The sequence below is a fragment of the Apteryx mantelli genome, chromosome 2 (genome assembly GCF_036417845.1).
Source record: "Apteryx mantelli isolate bAptMan1 chromosome 2, bAptMan1.hap1, whole genome shotgun sequence".
In the NCBI taxonomy this organism is placed as follows: domain Eukaryota; kingdom Metazoa; phylum Chordata; class Aves; order Apterygiformes; family Apterygidae; genus Apteryx; species Apteryx mantelli.
This window is the reverse complement of record NC_089979.1, coordinates 17,633,472-17,658,949: the sequence shown is the minus strand read 5'-3', so window position 1 is coordinate 17,658,949 and position 25,478 is coordinate 17,633,472. Positions and strand designations below refer to the sequence as shown.

Genomic DNA, 25,478 nt, shown 5'->3' with positions numbered 1-25,478 from the left:
GACTTAAGAGCTTAATCAAAGTGTTTTTTTTTTTTCAATAACAGCATATTCAATAGCAGCATATTTATATGACCTAAGACTGTAGGCAAGGCAGGATTTGGAAAAACAACTGAAAATAGTTGGGGGGAAAAAAGAAAGAAAGAAACAAACAAACAAAAGATCTTTCAACAGCCAACAGCTTGCTGCAGTCTAGCAAGAAGCTTCTTAGTACTTAGATCACGTAATAGGGGCTGTTTTTCACAGTCATAATGAGATCTCTATAGGCCTTTCCTCCTATGAAGAGGTGAACTTATTAACTTCAACCACAGACAGCTTAGGGAAGACTCATAGATTTTAATGCCAATATGTAGTCTAATATGCTGGGTAAATATGTTCTTTGCAGACATTTTTCTGTTCCTGACTGAAATGGACTGAACTTGAAATGCATTTTTTTTCTCCTGTAAATCTGAGATGTTTCCAAACATTGTGCAGTTAAAAGCATGGAAAGAAGGTTCAGAAGATGCGTTACTCTTTTCTTATGGAGTTATAGGCTCAGTTCGTGAAATAAGGATATAAGAGAAGAGACAAATACTTAAATCACAGATGCAGAAAGCAGAATTTTTTTGGCCCTGAGGGGTACTGCTAGGCAAGGAGATCAGTATATTGTAAAATAGTTTGCTTAAAAAAAAAAAAAAATCAGAAAGGGTTCAGAAAGCATTCAGAAAAATGATGATGGACAAAGTTTATTAATGGGAGTTGCTCAGAAAATGGTTTTAGGGTTGAACTTATTTAACTTATTTATTGCTTACATCAGTGATGGCAGTTTAAAAAGCTGGAGTATGTTTATAAAGCAGCCTGTGATGTCACTTTTTGAGTCACTGTCAATACAGAACAGAGAGCAATGCGCATAAATGGCCAGCTGAGCTAGCTGAAGACCAGAGCATGCTGTCACAGTTTAAATGTAGTGAGAAGGACCTAAGAAGTTGCAGTTTGTGATGTATTATATATGATGCATGATAGTAGTTAAGGTATATGCCCAGAGTGAATGAAAACCACAATTAGGACATCTGGCCACTTCCTAAATGAGTGTAATTTTTGGGATATCTAGGTTCAGATCCTGCTGCCTGATAAGCAAAAAAACGGGAGCAATCTCAAATATTAGGGAAGTCAATGGTAGATGCAGCAGATCAACAACCAACTTAAAAATGCAGTATGGTTGGCAGCAATGAAATCTGTGCTGAGTACCTAAAAGTAGTTTTGCCACTATCTCATAAATAGTTTCAGTCTTACTCTCAACTCATTTTCTCCATATATAATACTATAATAATTATGATTTTTTTGATCTTTAAGTGGAGATAAATGCATTATGGTTTGTGTGGTGATTAGAAAATAAGACCATAAGAGTAGTAAAAATGAGACAGAATCACTGTCTGTTCATTGCAGGCTTTGAAGAGTGTGCAGTAAAAAAGGCAGAAGCCAACACTTGAATGATGAGGTTAAAAATATTAGACAGCTGCTATGTTTCCCAGACACCATTCATCCAATGCAACGAATGAGGCAGGGAGCCTCAGGGAAATACTGGGCGACTGTACAATTACAGACTGTACAATAATGATTGTGCACACAGAGGCTGGATTATGGTTTCAGGGGCAACTTAAATTCCAGCACTTCCTAATTTTCAAACCATCAGCTTCACACACACACAAAAATCAGTTCTTGAATGCAATCCACTCTACTTCATACCTAGCTAAAGCAAAAGCTAAAAATACTATATTATTTAGATAAACTTATAGCCTCCAACATACCACGTTTCGTTAGCAGTTTTTGAAAATGAACTACTGCAGCACAGACTGAACCACAGATCTAATGTTAAATAAATGTTAAAGCCTAATCCCAGCACAGTGGAAAAGGACTGCTGGGACCTGTCCTAGTGCTTCTCCCAAACACCATCCATCACAGATGTCAAAATAAGATGCAAGTCTTGAGAGACTAAACAGGTCACTGATTCATGCTTTCGTTTCTACATAAACATCTCTACCGATATTTAAATATTACTGTAGTCTTCACTACAAATGAAGACATCCCTTCAAATACCACAAATCTGTAATCATGGACTCAGTCAGAATTTACAATATTAATTCTATCTGAGCCATTCTTTCTGGACAGAAAGATAAAAAAAATAATAATCCAAGAGAGAAATATTCACCTACTATTCTAGAAACACCAAGATTTTTAAGAGAATGTTATATGAGCAAACAGCCAACCCCATCCACATTTAAAAGCAGGTGTTTTCTTTTGATAGTTATTAAATAAAGAAATAGTCTTGCTTTCAGAACATTGCTATTCAATTATGTTTGGTTTTGTTCATGTTAGCATAACAGGTATTAGGCAGTCATCTAATAAAAGATGCAAATGAATGACTCCAATTTGGGGGAAGAAAAAAAAAATAGTAGGCCAGCAAGGCTATTCCCATGTGTAAAGCCTATCAAAGAGCAACCACATCCTTTAATTTTAGTCACTTTTAGGCATTCTAAGATAAGATGATCCCTTTTTAACAAGGACAAAGGACGATAGATGTATGATATAATTAGGAAATTATGCAGCTTACAAATATTCTTCAGCTGCTAGAAAAAAAAAGTATAATTATGAATCACATTTTTCAAAAAGAAAACTGAATCAAAATTATGCCTAATTTTTTGAAAGAGAAGATACTTCATAACAGAAAAATCACTTAGAACTACAGTAGGGATCATAGTTGGATAAAAATGTGATGTAGTTAGCTTCATATTAGTCCTGCAATTTCCAACTCAGCCTGTTATTCTTATTGCAGTCATGGCAAAGAAAATAAAAGCAGGTAACTGCATCAGTGACAATCTAGGGAAAAAGCATATAAACCACACAATCCCAATGGATAGTCCATTGTCTTCCTCTTCACCACCCACAAAGAAAACTATTCCCTCCACCATCCCAAGGCAGATATTTAAATTCAGAGAAGTCAGACTGCCTAGAATTCCTTGGAACTCTCTAAACTCAATTTACACCTTCTAAAGGATGCAAACACATGCATAAGAACAGTCTAAACCAAAACAACACATTCAAAAACAGCCAGAGTAAGTGCTAAATATTAATATTAAATTTTAAAATATGCCTTAACACATCTATTGTATTGAGTTTTATGTTTGAACTTCTAGGCATGCAAGCTAAATAAACTGGGATTCCTAAGCCTTGGTGAATTAAATTCACTGATCATGTGCAAGAGGCTGAATATAAACTGCATGCTATGTATGCAGAGATCAGTAAGAAGATACAGTGCATACATCCACTGGAGTCTAAAGGGAGACTGAAAATGAACTAGAGGTATATAACATGTGATCTTATATATATTGATGAGAAGAAGGGCAAATTATACCACCATAGGTTGTTCCTCGATACCACTTACAAATTTTGCCCAGAGATACTTCCACTACCTATATGATGACAAACAGAAAGAAATATGCCTTACAAGAGCTGAATTTTAACTAAACTGGCAAAAGAAATGTCTAGTTAATTGTCTATCCTGAGGAGCCTCTGTGGGGAAAGAGGAATCACAGCTGAAGGTCTTGGTTTGAGTTCTACAGCTAGGAACGGTTTTTCCTACTTGAAGATTGATTGGCATTAGAGAAAAAGAAAAAAAAAGAGCATTCCTAGCAGATGCTATTTACTCAAAAGCACGTTCAACAAATCTTGCTGACAAAAGTATATTCCTACATGCTTATTTAAATTTATAAATGTTAGTGTCAAATGCAAATTCACAATGGCAGTATTGGAAAGGCTAAACTTTCACAAGAAAGACCAGAGTAATGAAAATGCAATGGAATCTCCAACAAGATTTGGAACCAGCCAGCAAGAAAAATGTTCAGAATTTAAGTATTCACTTTATCATCAATCACCTGACTACAACCACTACAGTAAAGTAACAAAAATGAGATAATAATAGAAAGCATGAAATATAAAAAGTCTAAAATGTGGGAAGAGATGTTTATTCTTGGATCAGTCCCTGCAACATCGCTGGACATGAATCACTTCTTAGTATAACACTCTTTGCAATCCGCCTTTCACTGATAACTCACCTTGCCTCTAAAATTTTCCATTCCATGTTCACAGAAAGATTTGCAGCAGCCATGCTTTAGCATGAGGTACCACCCATGCCTCTGAAGAAGGCAATCCTGGAAAACTGCCCCACATCCAATTTTGGTTGTTCACATCAATACCATTGCTTTGTCAGGACTTTGACTTTCTTTTGCACTGCCCCTACCAATGATTTTCATGAAATTACAGTAACCTGAAATTAGATTTTAAGTCAAATGGGGCAAGACTGTACCTAATTTAAACGTCTGCCACCAGACATTTACTCACACAGAAAAATTCTTTAGACTAGAGTTCCCATAAAAAGCCCAAAATAAGCTTAAAAGAAAATTACATAATTTTCTTCTACAATAAAGTAGCTGAAGGTCTAAAGAACCTATCCCAACATACCGAAACTGTATGCATCCATGTATTTCATTGAACAAATGACTCTTGGATACAAAGCAAAAGCCTACTTGAAATATGCTATGCGATCTGCTCAAGAGGAGGTTTCTGTGGTAACAAATAGCATAGTTCTTGAACTACATGCATTTGTCAAGTATGGCAAGTAGTAGGAACACAATACATTAGTAGTAGTTCGGTTGTCTTGGCAGAGAGACTGGAGTAATGTGGAGTGGCACTGGGCCCAGGACACCCTATGACCAAATGACCTAACTTCAAATTCAGCTCATGCCACAACACAGAACCAAGATCCTTGGTAACCTCTGTTACCTTCCCCCTTAGTGAATCAGTCATTGACAATCAGTCCAGTGATTTAAGAAACACCACAGTTTTGCTGCTTTTAATGAAATGTAATTTTAATGACATGCCTAGTCAGGGTGTCCTAAATATAGCTATTGTTAGATTACCGCAAAGTGCACTCAAGGGACCTAGAGAACCTGTGGAAGTGATGAAAAAATCCAGGAAACAGTCAGCTGAGTAATAAGGCCATGTAAAAGCCAATTAAGATTATAGCCCTTGATAAGTTGTTGAAGAGATCAAAATTGGCAAGCTTCCTATATATGCTGCACATCTTTATAGGATTATTTTTAGCTTACTACAGCTTTTTGGAGAAATAAAAGGGAGGGGGAGGAGAGCTTTAAATACTTCTAAAAGCAATGGAGGGAAAATAATGAAAGCAAGCAGCTTGAAAAAAACATTGGTAATCTTTCTTAACCTCCCCACCAGGTAATAGGAGTATATCACCAATAGGTGTGGAGCCTAAAAATGTTGAAAGTGAATAAAATTTGACCCACCATCTGTCTTTCTCAAAAACAGTCAATTAGCAATTTAATTGACTTGGCACACTATACATTACTGTACATATGTCCCACTGGAACAAGTGATTTGGTTTGTAAAAAGTTGTATAAAAGGAGCCTTGAAGCTTTCAGTTTATTCTTTTTTTTTTTTTTTGGTGAGGGTTGCATTTTAGAGACATTTTGTATTTTTTTTTCAAAACTATGCCCAGGGGTTAAATTCTTCCATGTGTAGCTTTTAGTCTTTTTAAATGTAGTGCTAAAGTAGGAAATAATGCACCATACCAGTATGCCAAATGTTATTTATTATTTATTACATTGTGTCTAGGCTTTCATTTTGTGAAGCCTGGGGCTGGACTGTCAGATTCCAGGTGTCCTTTAAGATGGTGTAGAAAGTTAACTACAGAGATGGGGATGTTAACAGAATACATGATAACTGCCTACTGTCCACGGAGAAGTTATTTTCCCAGTTTATATGTACATTAGCACAAGGTAAATTTTCAGGATTATCTTCCATTTAATGCCTCCATTTATTCCTATATATTTATATGGTTATGCATGCTGGGATTTGCAATATAGGTAAAAAATAAGCAATTTTGATTGAAAATAACATTAGCAAAGTAAGCTTTAATAAACTAGTTTCCACTGCAATACAGTACCTTTAGATAGCCATAGTGCTCAAAGATTTTGCTCATCATATATGAAATCACTGTAGAACATAAACATGACCTAAGAACGTCACGTAGAAAGCAACCATAGCACTTATCTCAGTTTACTTCCTACTTTTTTACAGTTAAACTTATTTTAAGATTTATTTTTAATTAATGCTATTTTTCTCTAGCATCACACTGCCAGTATGAATTTAGAAGATTTAAAAACAAGCCTGCAAAATTATTGCAGCTATGTACATAACCTATAGGAGCCATTTTCATATCTATTTTAAACAACTGCAAGGTAACTGTCAAAAAGGAATGCACCGTTGAAGATAATATTGTTTGCAAGATCAAAACCTTACGACTGAAGCTGAAATTTGCTTTTATATTTTGAAATATTCTGCCATTATGAGAGATTTTCCCTCAACTAAAATGGGGGGGAAAAATGGAAAAAAAAATACTGTTAGACTTTGCAATTTTCCTCAAATCAGGAGAAAACTTAACTGGGCATTATTTGAAACACTATTCTTCATGAATATCTTTTGAAAAATTAATACTAGAAGTTACAGAGTTGGTTTGAATAAACAAGCCTGCTTTGCATTGAGGACCATCCCATTTAATGATTTTCCCGCTGCTCACCGTGAACTTGCGTCAGAAGGCTGTGCTGACTTACAGGCACACATGTTGCCATAAAAAGGGGAGCAAACCTGCCTATAATTATAAACAACAGAAACTGCATCAGCTAAGCATTCATCTGGAGAGAATTCTGGGCTCTGGATACCAAATTAATGAAAATATTTAAATTTAAGTCTTGCTTTAGGCATATTATGTAGCCCAGTAAACATGATTTATGCCCCATGGCTCTAAAGCGGCCACAAGGGTGGCGGGCGCCTGCCAGGGCCAGGCCGGGCCGGTCTGATCCGGTCTGATCCGGCTCCCGCTGGCTCCAACGGCTGCCAGGGAGCCGGCGCTGCCGCCTCCGGTGGTGGCAGACAGCCCGCGAGAAGGAAGCAGGCGGCGGTGAGAGAAGGTATTAAAATAACCCCAAGCAGATCCCAAAATGGGGGAGGAAGGAAGCCCCCACCATGTACACCATACGCCTGAATGGAGGACTTGGGATGCTGGTGCCTCACTGTAATCCCTTTACCTCCCCCCAATCTTTATGGGAAAGACAGACGCCACCCTTGAGACCCAGAGAACCGTCAGAAGAGTGAACATAACACCACAGATATAGGGGAAGGTGAGATAAAGGTAAGATCATGTAAAACTTCAAATGTATTAATAAGGATTAACAAGATCCAGCTCTGTCCAGACACCAGGTCTTTTCCAGCTTTTCTGCATGGAGCAGGATTCCTGAAGGTTTCCAGGTGTGAAGGCCCTTGGTTCCTTAACCCTAACACTCTTAGCAGAGGGCAGGACGCGGCACAAGCCCACCCAGCTCCGTCCAGACACCAGCCCCTTGCTCTGAGTGGAGAAGGCTCTGGTGGGAGTCCAGCTCAGAAAGCCCTCAGGTCTTAGTTTTAGTCCCCTTGTCTCGCCTAACCCTAGCCACAACCTTGCATCTAGCAGAGGACAGGACTCCTAGCTCCCAGCATGCATTGAAATTCTAGCTCAGTATTTATGATTTTTGCCCCTACTACCAGTAAACGGCCACAGGCTTTGCACTGGCCTGACAGCGCTGTGACGTTCTCTCAGGACTCGCCTGGGCTTGCCTTGGCTAGAGCTGCGATCAGCTGGTCTGAGCTCTGACAACACCTGTTTGGTAGCGGAGTGACCAGACTTACCCCGTCAGAGCTTAAGCTCTGTGACAATCATATACAGTAAAGATGCGACAAATGTAGGAAGACACTGCATAACAAGCAATAGCCCTGGGTGGCCACTGGGACTGGGGGAGGCTATAGTGCAACTTCAGACCTGGGAATCAACAAGAAGAAAGCTGGCCATTTTCAGAATAAGCTCCTGGGCAGACCCAAAGACCCACGGTGAACCTCCTCCTCCAAACGACGAGCTCAAGGTGCTGGTGACTCGTCACACGTCTCCCCCCCTCCATCCTCATTACATAGCAGACGCGGTAGATACTAGGGAGGTTACATACAACATTAGAAGGTCATGTGTTACACGTACATGGTTATGTACATCAACTGTGTTGTTAATGAGCCCTCTCTGTATTAATTAGATAATTAAATTGTAAAAACATGAACTGGTCTAACAATAAATTCTTAGTTCTTTTTGTATTGTATTTCCTTTCGCTCATAACCAAATTCTGAGTGCAGGTTCCACTACAGCACGAGTTAAAACTTACTCCCATTCACATCATTCCTGTGGCTAGGTTGGGCTGGCACAGACTCGACATCCTGGTTTCTTCAGCTCATCTCTCTGAAATGCCTCGTCCTGGGCAAAGAAGTCCAAGGCTCGTCTTTTGGATTTGAAGATCATTTCAGGGATCAGGCCTCCAAAACTTCACTTTGTATCATTTTCCAAAGTTCTTCAAATTTGGAGTTTGGCTAGTTTGTATCCCTGACTACTTCCAAGAACTCGATTCATTTTTAAACAGCTTCACCAATAGATCTCCTACTAATGCACAGATTATTATATGCCCAGTAAAGTTCATTTTTCTAGGATTTTATTCTATTTAGCCTGTGCATTTTTTTGAGTAATGTCATCTAATTAATTCCATCAAGTTAATTCCCGTATTTGCTTGGTATTTTGTATTAGTACTCAGAGAAAGTTATCATATCTTCTCTTTAATTATCATTTAATAATGTTATTGGATATAGTGCCTATTTAATAGAACTCATTTTCTTCTCAAATTAGTCTCTCTAGCAACTGAAACACATCAAGGATTAAGTGAAAATTCTTAAGTGACTAACGATAGCAATAACCAAAATTAGTTTGCAGGCACATGCTCACATCTCCATATTTCCTTTCCAGTGTCATTTAATATGATGACTAAATTAATATTCTACCTTCTGATTTCATAAGAAAATATTTTCCATTTGTTGCTTTGTTAATCATTTTATTAAAAAAAAAATTGCTAATGTCTCTCCAGTTGCATTAAAAAAAAAGAAGCATAATTTGTTGAAATGAAAAAGATTACCTTAATTGCCTTTCTATACCATCAATTAAATGGCAAAGATCCATAAAACATTAAGTTTCCTGGAACAACTTAAAATTTCCAGGACACAGTAATCTCAAATACTTTTTTCCTGAGTTATTTATAACAAGGACTTAGAACAGTTTCTCTAGACAACTTAGCTGAGAAGTCAGCTGTGGCCTTCTTTCATTAACTGTCTCCATCACCTGTCAATCAGCGTTAATAAAGTGTTTGCCACAGAATTATTGACTTCATGCATTACCATTATAAGTAAAGATCCTGAACTGCAGGGTACAGATTCAGCAACTGGCTCCCAAGCACTCATTCTATGCACAAACTAGGCAAAAATGGTACATTGCTGACAATCTGTCAAATAAGTAAACTAAGAACTTTAGCTGAAAGTGCACGTACATGTAATTCTTGTAGAAAATTCAGTTGAAAGAAGTTAGCCACTTTTTTTTTTTTTTAATTTTGGAAGGTATTACAACATGAGTAGTTTCTTATGCTGTGGTAAAGGAAAAAAATATAGCACCCTGATTATAACATAACATAAAGAAACATGTATTTTCCAGGCAGCTCTCAGTATGTCTCCATACTAAATCACAGAAAGAATTTCAATGTCTTCAGGGGGCACTGGATTGCAATAAAAGAGGTTTTCATTGCCAGTCATATATAATAATGACAAGCAAGTTAGAATCAGTAGAGATTTCACACAATTGAGAGAAGAACTACACAAACAAAAGAGCAAATGTGCAAATTTCCAGTTCAAAAAGTCAAAGTTTTTCCCTGCTTAGGAAAAAAAGAAAATTATAGCAAAAAAAAAAAATATATATATATATATAAAAAACATTTTTCCTGGATTATTTGCAAAATGATACAACTGATAAATGTTGACAACTGTATAGAAACCTTGAATGTTTGTGAAACTCAGCTATAAAGAAAATGAAAAACTGCATTTTTGCATGTATTCATGGAAAGCGCAGGGAAAATATAATTTACTTTCCTATTAATATTTTACTTAATATTCCACATTTAAATGACAAAAAGACTTCTCCTTCATTTTTTATAGCATGTTACAAGAATTCCTGCATATGCAGATGTAGAATTATTTTCAGAAATCACATAACAGTCCACCAAATTGGGAGGGGAAAAGAGAGCTTCAGCTTTCAAATTACATACCACAGTATATGTTTTGTACATGTAAGTATACACAGATAAATTATTCATATATGTATATATCATTATTTTTTAATCAGAGGACAATGAAATTTTATCATTATTTTAAATATTAATAAAAGTGATAATGAGCAAGGCACCCTAAAAAAAATTCCCCTGTTTGTTCTCAATTTACAGTTGGCCTATATAATTAATGGTTGTGCCATAATTAATATGAACTACTTCTGTAAATTATTCTGACAGGTAATGTTAAATTCTCAATCTGAATTTATCTTTGTCAATCTTACCAATCTCTTAATGTCAGTTCCTAAAAGTACAACATGCAAGCTTGTACTTGAACTTTACAGATTTTAGCATGCAATTTCCATTTTGAATATTCATCACCACCTTTTAGACTGAATGGAAGCAAATATTGCAATGAAAGCACTAAATTCCACAGCAACATTTCTGGAAAATCATCAGGTCTCCTAGTCATTATCAGCTTAGAATTTCTTAGGGCTTTTTGACACCCACTTTTTTAGGTATTTTTTCAAACAGATTTCATAAATGCAGCTAAAGCTAAAAGGCATGTTAGATCATCTACTCTCATTTTTTGATACTGAGGCTAATCAAAAGCTAACTCTTTAAGAGATCTGCAAGACTTCTGAAATGCAAAATATTTCAGTCTGTGGGAAAAAAAAAGTGCCCTGGTAAACAGACCTTCTCATGTAAATGCAAGGACTTCTTTACAGCTGGACACAGTTGTTGCAACAATTAGCTGCCAAGATGTGACCAGCTTATCCCATTGCTACCTTTGCCTTATGTTGCATATAAAGCATTAAAGCAAGCAAAATGAAATAAAACAAGAAAGTACCAATACAAAACACCTGCCAATTTTACATTAAGGAAAAGCTCAGCAGTCAGACACCTTGGCACTATCTCTGAGCGCTCATCAGTCCATCCAATATTTTGTTTTCTGATAAACCAACACCTTTCAGCATTTTGCAAATGCTGCAGAGGAGCTGAAAAAACAACCACAAAACCAAAAACTAATCCCAAAACCAGATGCACCCCTCTTCCCCTCCACTCACAATGAGAACAGGAAGCTATGATATATTTCAGGGGAAAAATTCCTTTCCATCAACATCAAGTGACCAGATGATAGTTACATAAGGTAACAGTCAAAAGCAGTTCTTTTAATATTGAGCTGCAAATTAATCAAAATGAAATAAATCCCTTCCTAATTCCCAGAATGGATAAAAAAGAAAAAGGTCAGACTTAGAATTCAAGGAGAGAATACAACGGTCGTATATTTTTTTGATTTGACAATGCAGATAAAAAGACACTGTCTCTCATGATATCAGAGACTAGGTTCTTTTCTCAGTTCTACAGAACTGAACATGTCACTCATTTCACAAATACTTTAAAAATAAATTTGGGGCATCATAGGGTTGTTCTTCAATTTGTTACTTTGGCACTTTTCATTCAGCATAAAATATTTTATGCTTAGAAATATTTACACCATGCAGGAATGAAAGAGAGAGGAGAAGGAAAAACAAAACAAACAAACAAAACAACACCTTTCCACAGTCTTTCTGAGAGAGATCACAACAGCAGCTAATTCAAAAGCTTAAGCCATTAGCTGAACGTAACTGGAACATGGCTTTTGATGTAAAGATATAACCGTTTATTTGTATTCCGCATGCACCCCCTAATAGATGCACTAAAACACATATTCAGTGTTCCATTTCTTATGTATTATGTTTATCATGCTGCCACATTCTTATAGAAATTAATAGTCTTATTTTAGATATAATGATGAAAAGGAGGCATTTAACATATATTTTAGATATTAAACAGGAACTATGAGCATATTTGAGCCTAAACAGATGCTGCAAGTTAAAAAAAAAAAAAGTTAGTCTGCAGATATTCTAGATATACAACAAAAAAGGCGTTCTGAACACATATTGATGGTATCAGTATCCTAGAAACTGTTGTTTCAGCACTAGCAAAAATCTATGAGAATTCAATCATACTGAAAAGTTGGCAATAATACCAATTAAAGCTAAAGTACTGACTCAACAGTCCATAAAACATTAATGAGTTTAATGCAAGGAAGTTTTATGTTTAAGACAAGGAAATTTTATGTTTAATGCACTACTTGCATCATCTTTTGAAGCACTATCATACAGTAAGCTGGGCAAACCTACAGCTTTATAGCTCCTAAGAGCTTTATTTCTCTGGAAATACATTACAGAAAGTGTCAACCAAGAGCAACCCAAAACAAAGTATCACCAATAGACATAAATTACTCTAATATAATAAAATTAATTAATGATGGTTTCTGGGAAGGTGAAAATATATGATGAAAGGGCACTGCTGATCTAGTTGTTTTCTAGCATAACAGCGCTTACAAAAATTAATTATTGACTTTAAAATAAAAGGGCATTCTCTTGGCATAGGCTTGGCAATATGGCAAACTCATAATGCAAGTCCAAGCAAGTGCAGGACTTTGGTTATACCAATCATTTTTCTGAGTTTTCTTGCTCTTCATGCGAGCAAGTTAAATAAATTTCTGGCTCTCTGTTCTATGAAATGCCAATGGCTGAAGAAATCTAGCAATTACATGACATGATGTTACTTAAATAGACTGGTGGAAATCTTGCTTCCGACTGCCTGTCACCTGCTGTTGTAGCAGGAAATGCATTAGAATATTTTGAAAGATGACATCTCCAGAGACTGCCACACACAGACCCTTCCCCTTTCTGAGACACCGCAGCTCCTTAGTACAACGCGGGCCCTGAGTGGGACCTCTGCCAACTCCATTTTAATTCAGTGTGGTAAAAGGAGACTAATGAAGCATACCAAATTCGGACTGTTAAAATACAAGACAGAAAGAACCCAGCTTGAACTAAGAGCTCATGGTTAGTTAACAGAGAAGACAAAAGCATATGTATCCCAAATATTGACGTAGAGTCCTCCAGAGATAAATAATACATGATAAAAAATGCAGACACACAAGCTTGTATTCAAGAGCTCAACAGCACTAAGGTATTCTAGAGTGCTATTCTGTTATGCTGGGCTTTCAAATTCTATCCTTTGCCCAGCGGGATCTTTCCAAAACTATGAATTGTTTTAACACCTGTCTCAGGGTTCATGATTATAATTAAAAAGAGAAAGTCCAGAAGTGCTCATAAGAAAATTTTTACTTTATTCCCACAAATAAACAGGCAGTTTCAAGTATATTTTTTCTCTAAAATATAGACGTAAATAGTTAGTGTCTTTTGTAACAAATATGATTAATACATAAGACAATTGGATTGAATGCAACTAAATACACATTGAACTGGTGAGGGGGATGAGTCAGACTAATACCCACTTAGCCTCCTGTCCTAGCTCAAGCAGTAACTAACGTTAAAGATAAAGCAAGATGACCTTTCCACATGTAATGCACTCATATTGCTTAGCAGAGTAATGTCAGAACACAGAAAATCCTCCCTCTCTTCTTTGTAGATAATAATATCACAGAGGTTTGATTGCTAAATATTTTTAATTAAACATTATAGAGGGTGACCTACATTTTTACTGAAAAAAATGAAAAAATTGCAGAAGTCACCTTCAAAAAAACAATTTCTCTGACCAGCTCTCTACCGACATGAGGAAAGTTGTGGAAAAAGGATCATAAGTTGTATCTCATAGAAATAATTGCCTTTTAACCAAATAAAACCATGAAGTAAAAATATTAATATTAAATTAGAACTTGTTGAAGACAATCTCACTTCATAGATTAACTTTAAGAATATAGTATTTGATGAGTACTAACACACAGATAAATCAAAATTAAAATCAATAAACAAAAAGAAGCAGCAAGCATCAGCAAATAAATATTTCAGGGAAGCACAGAGATGAAATAGAGATTAAATGCACTATTTTGCTTCCTAAGAACATCCTTTTAGGCTGAAGAATGGTTTTCACCAATTTGGCAAAGTTAATGGAAATGTATGCTTCTCCATACAGACTATACTCCATCCAGAAATTATAAAAAGAACAAAATAAACAAAACACTAAACGCCTTCTGATGTAACAGCTCCTTTAGGAGCAATGGACCCTTATTATTAATTCCAACATGATCACAGCCAGAGAGCCAGAACCCAATATATTTCTAGTGAAAGATTACATAGTTATAAGCAATACAAGAAAAAATATATATATTGAAATGCTGAATTCCAGTAGCTACATAAAATGTTCTTTTTTTAACCTTCTACTATATTAACTTGTTAAGGCCTTAATTTTAAATGTAACTTATGCAGACTTTAATCTACTCAGCAATATCACTTTTTCAGGAAGCTATGAAAGGCAAAATGTGAGGTAACATAAATATATTTAATTTACATACTTTATATATAGGAATATTTGTGTTTTGTAGATTTATGAATTCCAAGTTATGTACTAACATTTGACTTTTCATTTGATCCTAAGTATTTATGTGTATGTGTACATATATACATACATAGTCAAGTTGCTGCATACAGTGTTGACCAAGAGTAGACAGCAGGTGGGGAAAAGAGCATTAATCTTTTCATCAAACTCAAATGCAAAACAGATTATTTTGAGATAGGTAGAGATACTGTATTTCCTATCTCAGCAGTACAAGAAACACAGTTCTTCATCTTTACTATTAGAAAAAATTCTATCAAAGACTGAGATATCAAAAGACCTACTGGAACAAACTATTAATTAAAAACTAAGTCACCTGTCCCGATGGTATGCATCTTAAAGTTTCAAAAGAACATCGCTTCTAGCAACAATACAAGAACAGCTGCAAAAAAATAGGTCTCCATCACCCCAGCAGAAGACAGAAGGACAGAAATATCTTGTCTAGCTGTTTCTGTGAGCACCATAAAGCAATAGCAGAAAGCCTGAATCATTTTAGGATCTATGTTCACAGAAAAAGAGCTTGGGAAGGGGTATACATATCATTCGTTACGGGGCCTCTTTAGATGATCTGGCTCAAAGTGAAGTGTTGGTAAAAAAGCTTAAGGAAGATGTGACGTCGTGCTTTAAATAACCTTGGTCCTACAGGACAGAGGGGCAAACACAGTGTCTGTTTTTATAAAGAGTTCCAAGGGGAATTTGAAAAGCTAAAGAGATATAAACCTGAGATCTGTACCAAGTTTTTAGAGATTATAATCAAGAATAGATTTCACTGACACATGGATAAAAATGACATCCAAGAAGCAGCATAGTTTGTCTAAAGGAAAGTACTGCTTTACAAGCCCATCAAGGTTTTCCAAAGAGATTAGTAAACTCGAAGACAAAGGAGATTCAGCTGATGTGGACTACTTGCACTTCCAAAGGCACTTGAGGAAGTGCCTCATCAAGGGCTCTTACAAAAACTGCAAGCTCTGTCACAACAGGAAAGGCTTCTGATGGATACTTGTTTAAAATATAGTTAATAGATGGTAAATGTAAAGGCTCAGTGCTTCCAGAGGACAGAAGCCACCATGGGACTCCTGCAGTTCTTCACGCTGTTTGACAGCATATTCATAAATATGATGGACAAGAAGGTAAGCAGGGAGATGGCAAAGTTTGCTGAAGATACTAGCTGACACCAAGCAGCAATGACGACAGCCACTTGCAAAGAACTAAAGTAAGTTCCTGCAAAACTGAGTAAACAGTACAATGGTAGATAAAATGCACTGTTTCTTCTACTAAAGGAATGAAAAGGCATCAGATGAAGCTGGTAAAATTAAAGTGAGAGGAAATGCTTCTTCACCAGAACCTCATTGCCATGAAATATTCTGAATACTAAAAGTGAACATGGGTTGGAAAGGGAAAGTGGAAAAAAATGAGGAAGAAAAAAATCTGTCAAGATCTACTTAATACAAACAGATCTGACTCAGGAAGTCTCTGTGCCACAAACTGTTGGAGTCTAAGAAAGCATTCTGAGGAAGTATCACTATATGGTTGCTTGCACTCTTCTGCATACATGATACTCAGCTAAGTGGATTTTTGGTCCGAATCTGTAGAGCTGTTTTTATGTTCTTAAAATCTAGAGATTATACACAGCAATTATTGTATCTTCTGCCCAGTACACTGCTTGATATATAGATTAATAAGACATTTGGATAATACTGAGAGAGTAGGGTTTATTATTGAAAAAGCTTGCAGTGAGACTGCAGGCTACAAAGCAGGAGGAGCAAAGCAAGTAAAATGTAACACCAAGTTTCATGTTGGCAAAAAGTTAACCAGGAAGGCATCCCAGGTTTCTGTACTGCATCCTGTTTTGCTTAATACATCGAAAAGAGATCTGAAATAGCTGTGAGCTTTCAGTACAAAACTTGTAGATAACATACTTTTAACAAAGACTGAATCAGATACAGAGAAAGTTGTGTTGTATTTGTGAAGCTCTGTACCTTGTATCTGAATATTTGAACTAATCATGGGATTTACAATGTTTAAAATCTAATTTAAATTTAAATTTGTACTAGCTTAGGAAAGGGAATTTGCCATTACTGTGAACCTCAGCTTGCTTTGCTGCACAAAGAACAGCATGGAAGATATTAGAATCCCATTACATAAATCACTGACATGATCCCATGTAGTTACTGCACCACAAAACACACACACACACACACACACACACACACACACACACACACACAAAAACCCTACACATGAAGTACACAGAAGAGAATGTTACAAAGAATGAATAGATATTACCAGAAGAGTGGAAGTAATTCAAGAACAGAAGCTGAAATACATAAGACTGAACAGTTTAGAAGGGAGAGTTTTGACATAGCTTTCATTCCTGACTTTACAGTGCAGGAAAAACAACAACAACAACAACAACAAAAACCCTTCTTTCTCCTTCCTAATAAAACAATATAATATTAAAAAAAAGTACTGTAAGACCCCAAATTACACAATGAAACTGATGACAACACAATCTCACCAAGTTCAATAACCTACTTCGTAAAAATTAGCCTGTAATATAAACAACAAGAATTAAAGCTATGTTTTTTAAAAAGAAAAAGATATAAAGAGGTATGGTTCATAGATAAGCTCTTCCCATAACTAGTCTAGAACAGATGAGACCTTTCTGAAGCCTGTATTATCCCATATATACCTTTCTTTGTCCACACTGCTGAAATACATGGTTCTAGATGTTGTTAAAGGACTAACACTGGATTAAGCTATCTGCCTAATTCAGACCATTCAGTATCCTGTCGCCAACAGAAAAGCAAGTGCTGTTGAGCAGTCAGTCACAGAAAAAAATACCTCCATGCCACCTGTGACAAAGCTCAAATGCATCTGCAGGTTAGTGCTTACTGCTAGGAAAATAGGCTGAAATATGGATGAGAAACTCCAGAAGGCTACCCCAGGCTCCAGTAGTACTCCCAGCACGCAGGCACAAAAACTGAAGTCACACTGGTTGAAGCAAGATGAAAGTTACGCTTTAAGCAGAAAAATCTTCCTAAATACTGGGTGCCAGAGTATAAATCTCACACCCTCGAATGACCTAATTTATACAGGAAATTTAATAAGCAAATCTATTTTGGTTTAAATTCAGTTTTTACCTCAATCCTACCTAGCTGGTGCAAAATTTACCATCATACTCTAAGTAAACTTCCTCAACATGATTCTCTCTCATGCAATTAAAATTAACTATGGGTAAAACAACAACAACAACAAAAATGCATAGAATTTGTCCTGCTAGGAGGCAGAGCTCTCAGAAGACCCTGCTTGGAAGATAAAAGGTTTTCATTAGTGTGTAGTTAGTTACTGGGCATAGGGGAGAGCACACAACCGTCAGGTCTGGCCACTGCTCAGAAACTGAGGGTGTGACATGAGGACCTCACAGAAACACACTACCCTAAAGCTTAAATATGTATTTAGAAGCAAGAAGCTCAGCTTGTCCATCCTAAGCTAATACAGGATGTATTTGTACTGTACATTTACACGAATTTGATTTCTTTCCTTTTTCCTATGAGCTAAAACTATGATTATGTATTTTTATTCTGCAACCCATGAATTCCGCGATAACCCTTTGGAAAAGTGTATAATGTGCTTTTACTAGTCTGTCTATCCTTTCACATATGTCCAAGGTTATAAAAGGAAGCTGTTGTATATGAACGTTGTTACAGTTAAAGAGCTTTCACATATAATTTTCCAAGTACTACAGTACTCCACTGCTAATTATATTCTGTTTTTGAGAAATGAAATAAAATTAACAAACACACAATTCTTCAAAACCTTATGATCTTCACAAAAATGAGACTATTTCTAGTCTTTGAATACTATTTCTTTTTTTAAAACTATGCGATACTTCTAACAGTATGTTTTCTATTTTGCGCAGTTGGCTTTTTCCCCTCAATTTTAGATTAACAGAACTCAGTTGCAGTGTTTAAATATGTTGAGGACTGTCAGCTTCTTCACTACCTTTTAGACGGAAACTTCCTTCCTCTTCATCACAGCTTTAGGAATACAAGTGCCAGTGTACAAATATGGCATAATTTTCTGAAATACTGAATGATGTGAAATATTAATAATTACTACTGGTAATAAGATTAATTAATTTGTAGCATTTCCTTTCATAGCACTGATCCATAAAGCCTACAAAACTCCATTATTTAATTATTTGCTGACTGTATGACCACCACAGTCTGATCCCATATCCAGAGGAAAGACTAGGTAGTCAAATAATCAAAATTATGAACTGGAAACAATACACTTGAGATTTCAGAATCTTGAGTATTCCATATGTTCCATCAAAATATACAAGAAATACAAAATCTATACACATAGATTTGAAACATGAAAACACCTTACACAACAGTGAGAGAATAAGTAAAAAATATATATGCCTCTACTGAGCCAGGGCTTATATTTCTCTCCTGCCCATTCCTGATATTTATTGTTCTACTTTCCTCAGTAGGTTTCTAATTAGGGATGTTGCTACAGGAAATTAAAAAAAAAAAGTATTTATTTTTTAAAAAAACTTCTCTCTTAAATGTTTGAATCATTATTTTACATTTAAATAACAGTAACGAGATCTACAGATTAAAACCATAAAATGACTCTATATGCAACACTGTTAAGTCTAGAAGAGGCCAAAGACTTTTATTATTTCACAAATACTTACTAGGTTCTCTCAAATGGCAGAAACAAAAGAGAATAAATTGTTAGTTCCTGTAATAACATAGATTTGAAATAATTTTTCAGCTGAAAACCTCCTAAATTAGAGAATGCAAAAGAATTAAAGAATTCACCTTCAGCTGCTAGTTCTGAGTCTTTCCACTTACCTAACATGAAGTGTATTTGAAAGGGAGAAAGCATACAGGAATAATACTTGGTGGGTCACACATTCATGACAAATGATATGGTGCATTCGATCTTATTCCGGTTGGAAAGGATCTGACCTTCTATCTCACACCTTGGGCAAGTACACTGTTTTGGGGACAACGGGTAAAAGGGCCCTGGGTAACAACAGCCCACAGCCTTCTGCTCCTCCTCTCATGTTCCATGTAGGACTCGGGACAATCTATATTCTTGAAAGTGTTTGCCAAGCTCAGATCTAAACATCAGCTACATTGAAGTATTCTTCAATTTTTACAAATCCTCACAAATCCTTTTACAAATCCATCACAAATCTTGATGGGATGAGACAGGCATGACTCTGCTACCTCTGCAGTTAGTTGAGATTTGGGATGCACAGATACAGACATTTAGGCATCAAAACATTTTAATGGGCAAGTATTCTGGTTATTAACAAGTACTGTATCAAGTATATTAATAAGTAATTTTCTCCAATACATGACAATTTTTAGAGTGAAATAATAGAAGATACAGTATCCATACTATATATAAAAGTTTCAGTGTGTTTTAGTGTTTTATTTTGGACAAGTTTTAGTCTGATCCTGTGGACTGAATGTCCATTAGCAGCTGTAGCACATTGGGAACGCTGTTCAAGTGCATCCTCTGAATTACCTCACAGCAATCTGTTTGGTGCATTTCAAGATTGCTCCATGATGAAAACCAAAGCAAGGGGAGTTGGGATGACCAGAAGCTTCACTCCAAAAGCACACTGCTGGGTCTAGTCTAAAATGCTAATGTAGATGCACTTTTATGTAAGCAGAAACTTTCAAGATCTAAATATGTAATATATAAAAACAGATACAGTATCAGAAGCCGTAGTTAGGTTTCTGAATCTTGGAATGGATAGTGGGAATTGTGAGGTGGAAGGAACCAAGCTCTAGGAATAGAATTTGATCTAGTCTATTAAAAAGAAATACAAACAGGTTGGGGATGCACTGTTAATAATTCATGTAGTCACTTAAATTGTCCTTTGATCTGGACTCCTAGAAATCACACTTCTTTTAAGAAATTCTCAACATTTTTGGAGAGAAAGTCCTTCCAATTTCTTGATCCTAGTAAAGGAGTCAGAGATAGGTCATAGTCTTGAATGTACTCATCTAGTTTAATTACACAGTTTTTCCCCTCTGTACAAATAAAACGTCCACTTTAGCTCTTTCTGCTGTTCAGGAAAAAATATATATATATCCAATTCATATAAGCTAGTTCCAAAACTTCAGTAAAAATAATGCTTACTTTGTAAACCAGCTTCTTATACAAAATACTATCCATTTAGACATCCCTGTTCAGAGTCTACCATTATTACCAGAAAGGACTTCAAATAAAAGCATTTTATTTAAGGGAATATTGGCCCGTTGCTGGCATCTCTAATGAATAAATATGCCCTCTCAGGAATCAAATCAAAGGCAACTGAAAAAAATCTAATCCCATACTCCAGATTAAAAAAGGAAACAAAAAGAACAGTGCCTATCTGTTGAAAGCTTGATTCATTCAAATGCTATTTGGTGAGCTAGGGTAAAGTATCAGTGTAGGGAGAGAGATAAATACAGCCTCAGTATTTAGAGAGATATGCAATCATACAGATAGCTGATTATACAGAGATGAGACTGTGCGAGTGTTCACCCTTTCTGTCTCCTTCTACCTTTTCAAATTCAATTAATTTTATTCTTGCAGAACCATTGTTTCTAAGTATAACTCATGAATAAAACAAGACATAGCAGTACATAGTAAGATACTAGCCAATAATCCTCTGCACTCTGCAAACTAGAATTGTTGTGAGTAAAATTAATTTTACTAGAAAAGAATCGTGTAAATAAAGGAAACAACTACTTCAGCTGTGCAAATTATTTCAAATTCAGATCTAAAAGAACTCCCTCTCCCACTTAGCCATGGTTCAAGGTTTGCTATAGTCACAACTTGCAGGTCACATCTCTATTGATTTTTAAATGCCTTTCTACTAACCATTTCTCTTGCCCCTTTCAACAATTGCTAGGATTACCCTGGAATGTGGCAGTCCTGGGTTTTAATGACTATCATACTAAGAGGTAATAAACTCTTTCAATCTTAGTCCATTACATCTGAATAGCAAGAATACATAAGTATGCTTGCACTTGTGTCATGTCATTGCAGAACTCAATATACCCAAACAGTCAAAAGGAACTTATGGACAGAAAGAAACAGCAATTCTTCACTGTCTTAAAATGTGGTAGGCATGATTAATTTTCAAAATAATATAAGACATATGTCTTTTCTTTATGCATTTAGCTTTAAATAGTCACAGAATTATTTCATTTTAATATTTTTCAACATGAAACAAATAACAGAAGCGAATGTAAAACTTCATGCCAGGAACTCGATTGCTTTAAGGACACTAAATACAAATTATGCAATTTCACAGGACATAAGACCTTTGAAGAGAACAAGTTTATTTTGAGTATTATTTCCTACTCAAAGACCTTGCATTCTCTTGTTTTTAAAACCAACGGAACTGGGAAAAGAATGCATCTTCTAGTACAAAAGAAAAACACTTCATAATATTGCCTTATTTTGGTATACTGTTAAATTTGCTTCCAATAATATATTGTTACCTTTGTAGTTAACCTTGAAACCAATTGAACCCACACTTTCATCCGTTTGAAGATGCAACCACATCTGATTGCTCATGCTCACAATTAAATCTGGTACAAAGCTTCCAGTTAACCTAGAGAAAGAAAAATTGCTGTAAAGCCATTGCACTCTAGATGGTTTTCTTAACAGAGATAAAAGCCAAGAAGGAAACTTTAATTATAGTCTCAAAAGACAACCATATCATAAACAAGTACAATTACAGGAAAAATCATGTTAAATATTAAGTAGCCAGATTAATTTTTGCTTTCTGTAAGTGTTACTGGCACTTTGGTCTATGACAGAAGGAATCTAAATAACTGTTGAAGAATTCTTTTTTTCATAGACCTTTTCTGTAATTCCTCCTATTCAGCTCACCCAAATTAGATACCTAGTGGCTGGTTAGCTGATATAGCTCTAAAAGTTCCACTAGCTGCAGGTTGGATAGAAATCCATAAATACAAGCCAAGCACTATTTGAAACATACTGAAGGACCTCGCCTCACCTTCAGTTAGTGGTCCAGAAAGGCATGTGTCTCCCCTGACCCTGAATCTTTTCTGGCAGTCCTGCATGCATGACTCAAATACTCGCAGGTATATCAAACAGCACCAGGAGCTGATAATAAGGCACTGAATCTATTCTTCAGGAACAGGGTTTCTCTGGTACACAACTATCCCACTTTGGAATATATGCATCCCATATTCAAGATGAGGTCACTATTCTTAAATAAAAATATTGCTATGAAGACCCCTGTATTCCCTACACTCTCTCACCTCCTCTCATCACCTCTTTCACAACGATGGAAGAAAGTGTGTGACAGTCTCAGCTGCTACTCATTCCTTTAGTAACAAGAATACCAGATGTCAGGACTTTAAGACTTCCCGGTGTTGTCAGACACTGAGTAATTAATAATAACTATAATTCAACCTGATACCTTTTTTCTTTTTCAATAAAAGGAAACAATCTGCAGTTAATTTAGTTGTTCAGATACAGAGTTCTATAGTGTTACATATAGTTATAGAGATAGCTGGCCTCCAGCTCCTGTTCCAGTAGGACACAAGACTTCTACAACTTCTGTGTCTGCAGGACTTGTGGATAAGTTTCAAAGCCCATAAGGTATCTCAGGTGGTACAGGGCATCCACAGAGAGGCACACAAATTGCACCTTTTTTCTACTTGCCATTTTGTTATAATATAAAAATTTGAAAGTCAGTACAATCCCACATGTTCATGTGGTTTCCTGAATGACTCTTAAATACTGTGACAGCAAAAACAAAGCATTCTGAAACCTGCAGTCTTACAAGTTACATTCTTTTTTTTTTCCCCAAAAAAACCCTTTGTCTCTGATTTGCTAAGAGTTTAGCGTCTCTTTAATCAACAGAATGGTGGAAAGTAGCAACGTTTCCCATCCTGCAACACATTTCCCATGCTTGTGAAGTTAGGATCACAAGCACAAGATCGTTTAAGAGTAAAAATAGTTTTGTTTTTTCTTCCCCAGTTCTAATCATTCTTTAAAGCTAGCTGAAACTTCAAATAGTCTATTTAAAATATATTTTGTAATAATTTTAGCTCTCCCCTCTGGTCTTTTTTAGCTTGTAACTGTATCAAATAATCTGCTGGGGGAAAAATCCATGTCAGCTTCTCACATCTGCGCTCACAGATGGAGCTACTACAAGGACTGTTGCCAGAGCTGAACAAGTAACCGCTCAGCCAAAATAAAATAATGTACTAGCTGCTCATTCCTGCACTAAAGGGAAGTGTCTTTGGTGATTTCAGACTTTGCCAAATTAATAGATTAACAGACTGTCCCTCCATTAGAAACAACACTGATGTAATGGCCAGCAGAGCTATGTAATTGTCACTGGTGAGTGATGGTAGATTTGGCCATGGCCATTGGGAATATTAATCTCTAAATTAAGTCATAGAGAATAATTCCTACGATATACAGGAGAGAAATGCTCATCATTTCTGCTTTGTTAAGTCAGTTATAAATATCTGTTTGTGATTTTTTTTTAAATCTTTTTAAACACAGTTCTCAGAAACTATATTTTTTAACAAAATAAATACTCCGTCAGGAAAGAATACCTCTCTCCTGCCCTCCATCTCCCATTCTGAAAGGACATGAGTTATCTCTAATTTCTGCATCTGCAAGACCTGTGAAGCATCCTGCAGAGTCCTGATTTAAGTTTTTAGGGCTCCCTGTACAATATGTGGGGAGACTTTGGGGCTGTAAAGCAATAAGATCCAGAAAAAGCAGTATTATATAAAGGAAGCTACTTAAGATAATAAAGAGTGAAACTGAGGTTGTGAATCATCCTTTCTTTTCTCATGGGGTCTATCAGACTTATTCTGCTCTGGATTCATTACCTAGATTCCACTCCTGGAGGTAGGTTCTTATACCTTCCTTTTAAAAAGCTGAGCAGCCAACACTGTCAAGATGCCGTAAATGGATAGATAATGATTATGAGACCTCCTTTTTTTATTAAACAGTTTATCAGTTATGTCACTCAGCAGGGTGTTTTCAAATTCCAGCTCTTCTACAAGGGCTCCAAAACTACCTCTCCCCCATAGTAGTGAGACATATTTCCGCTGAGACAGTACACCCAAGAGTGGGTTAGAGGATATTCAAAAGCCTGGCACACTCTCCTTCCCTTTTGCTAAAAATGATCTGTAATAAGGAAGAGAGAGTGCATACATGTATACACCAATATAGCGTGCATACCAAAAGCGTAAGAATGAGCTTCATGCCTTGCTGACTGGATTTTCCAAATGTGTGTTATAGGAACCAGTGCCAAGGTGCACCTTACATGAAGAGTCACCTGCAACAACTGCCAGTGCAAGCTACTGAAACCAGATCTCCCAACATCCTGAAAAAGCACTGTGACTGCTGTATGAGGCAGGAACCACTATTTCTTCCTCCGTTTCCCCCTTTATCCCTTGGTATTAAAACTTCTCACTGCTCCATCTTGTGAAAGTCTTGGTTTCATGGGCAAGCACTAGGAATGGCTTCATATCAGTCACCTTGTCAAACACACAAAAGTGTTTTCCGATCAGATGCAAGTTCCGTTAGGTGCTGAGCTCACTAGTCTTGAGTGACTTCTCATGTTCCTGAGTGCATGTATATAAGCACCCAGGGAAATGTAATAACAAGTACTGAAATGGCTTTGGAGTTTATCTACTTCCATGCCTAGCACCAGCAGAGGAGGAATTATCAGGTCTGCAATCTGGATTTAGGAAGCATAATTCTATCTAAATGCCG

The 25,478-nt window shown here is 36.3% G+C and overlaps 1 protein-coding gene across 1 annotated transcript in view; it reads right to left on the bottom strand.

Annotated features, from left to right (window-relative positions):
- CSMD3 (CUB and Sushi multiple domains 3) overlaps positions 1-25,478 on the bottom strand; it is a 734,654-nt gene that overhangs the window by 348,523 nt on the left and 360,653 nt on the right. The window contains 1 exon segment of the mRNA XM_067292283.1: positions 22,205-22,317. Coding sequence (XP_067148384.1) covers positions 22,205-22,317 — 113 coding nt within the window.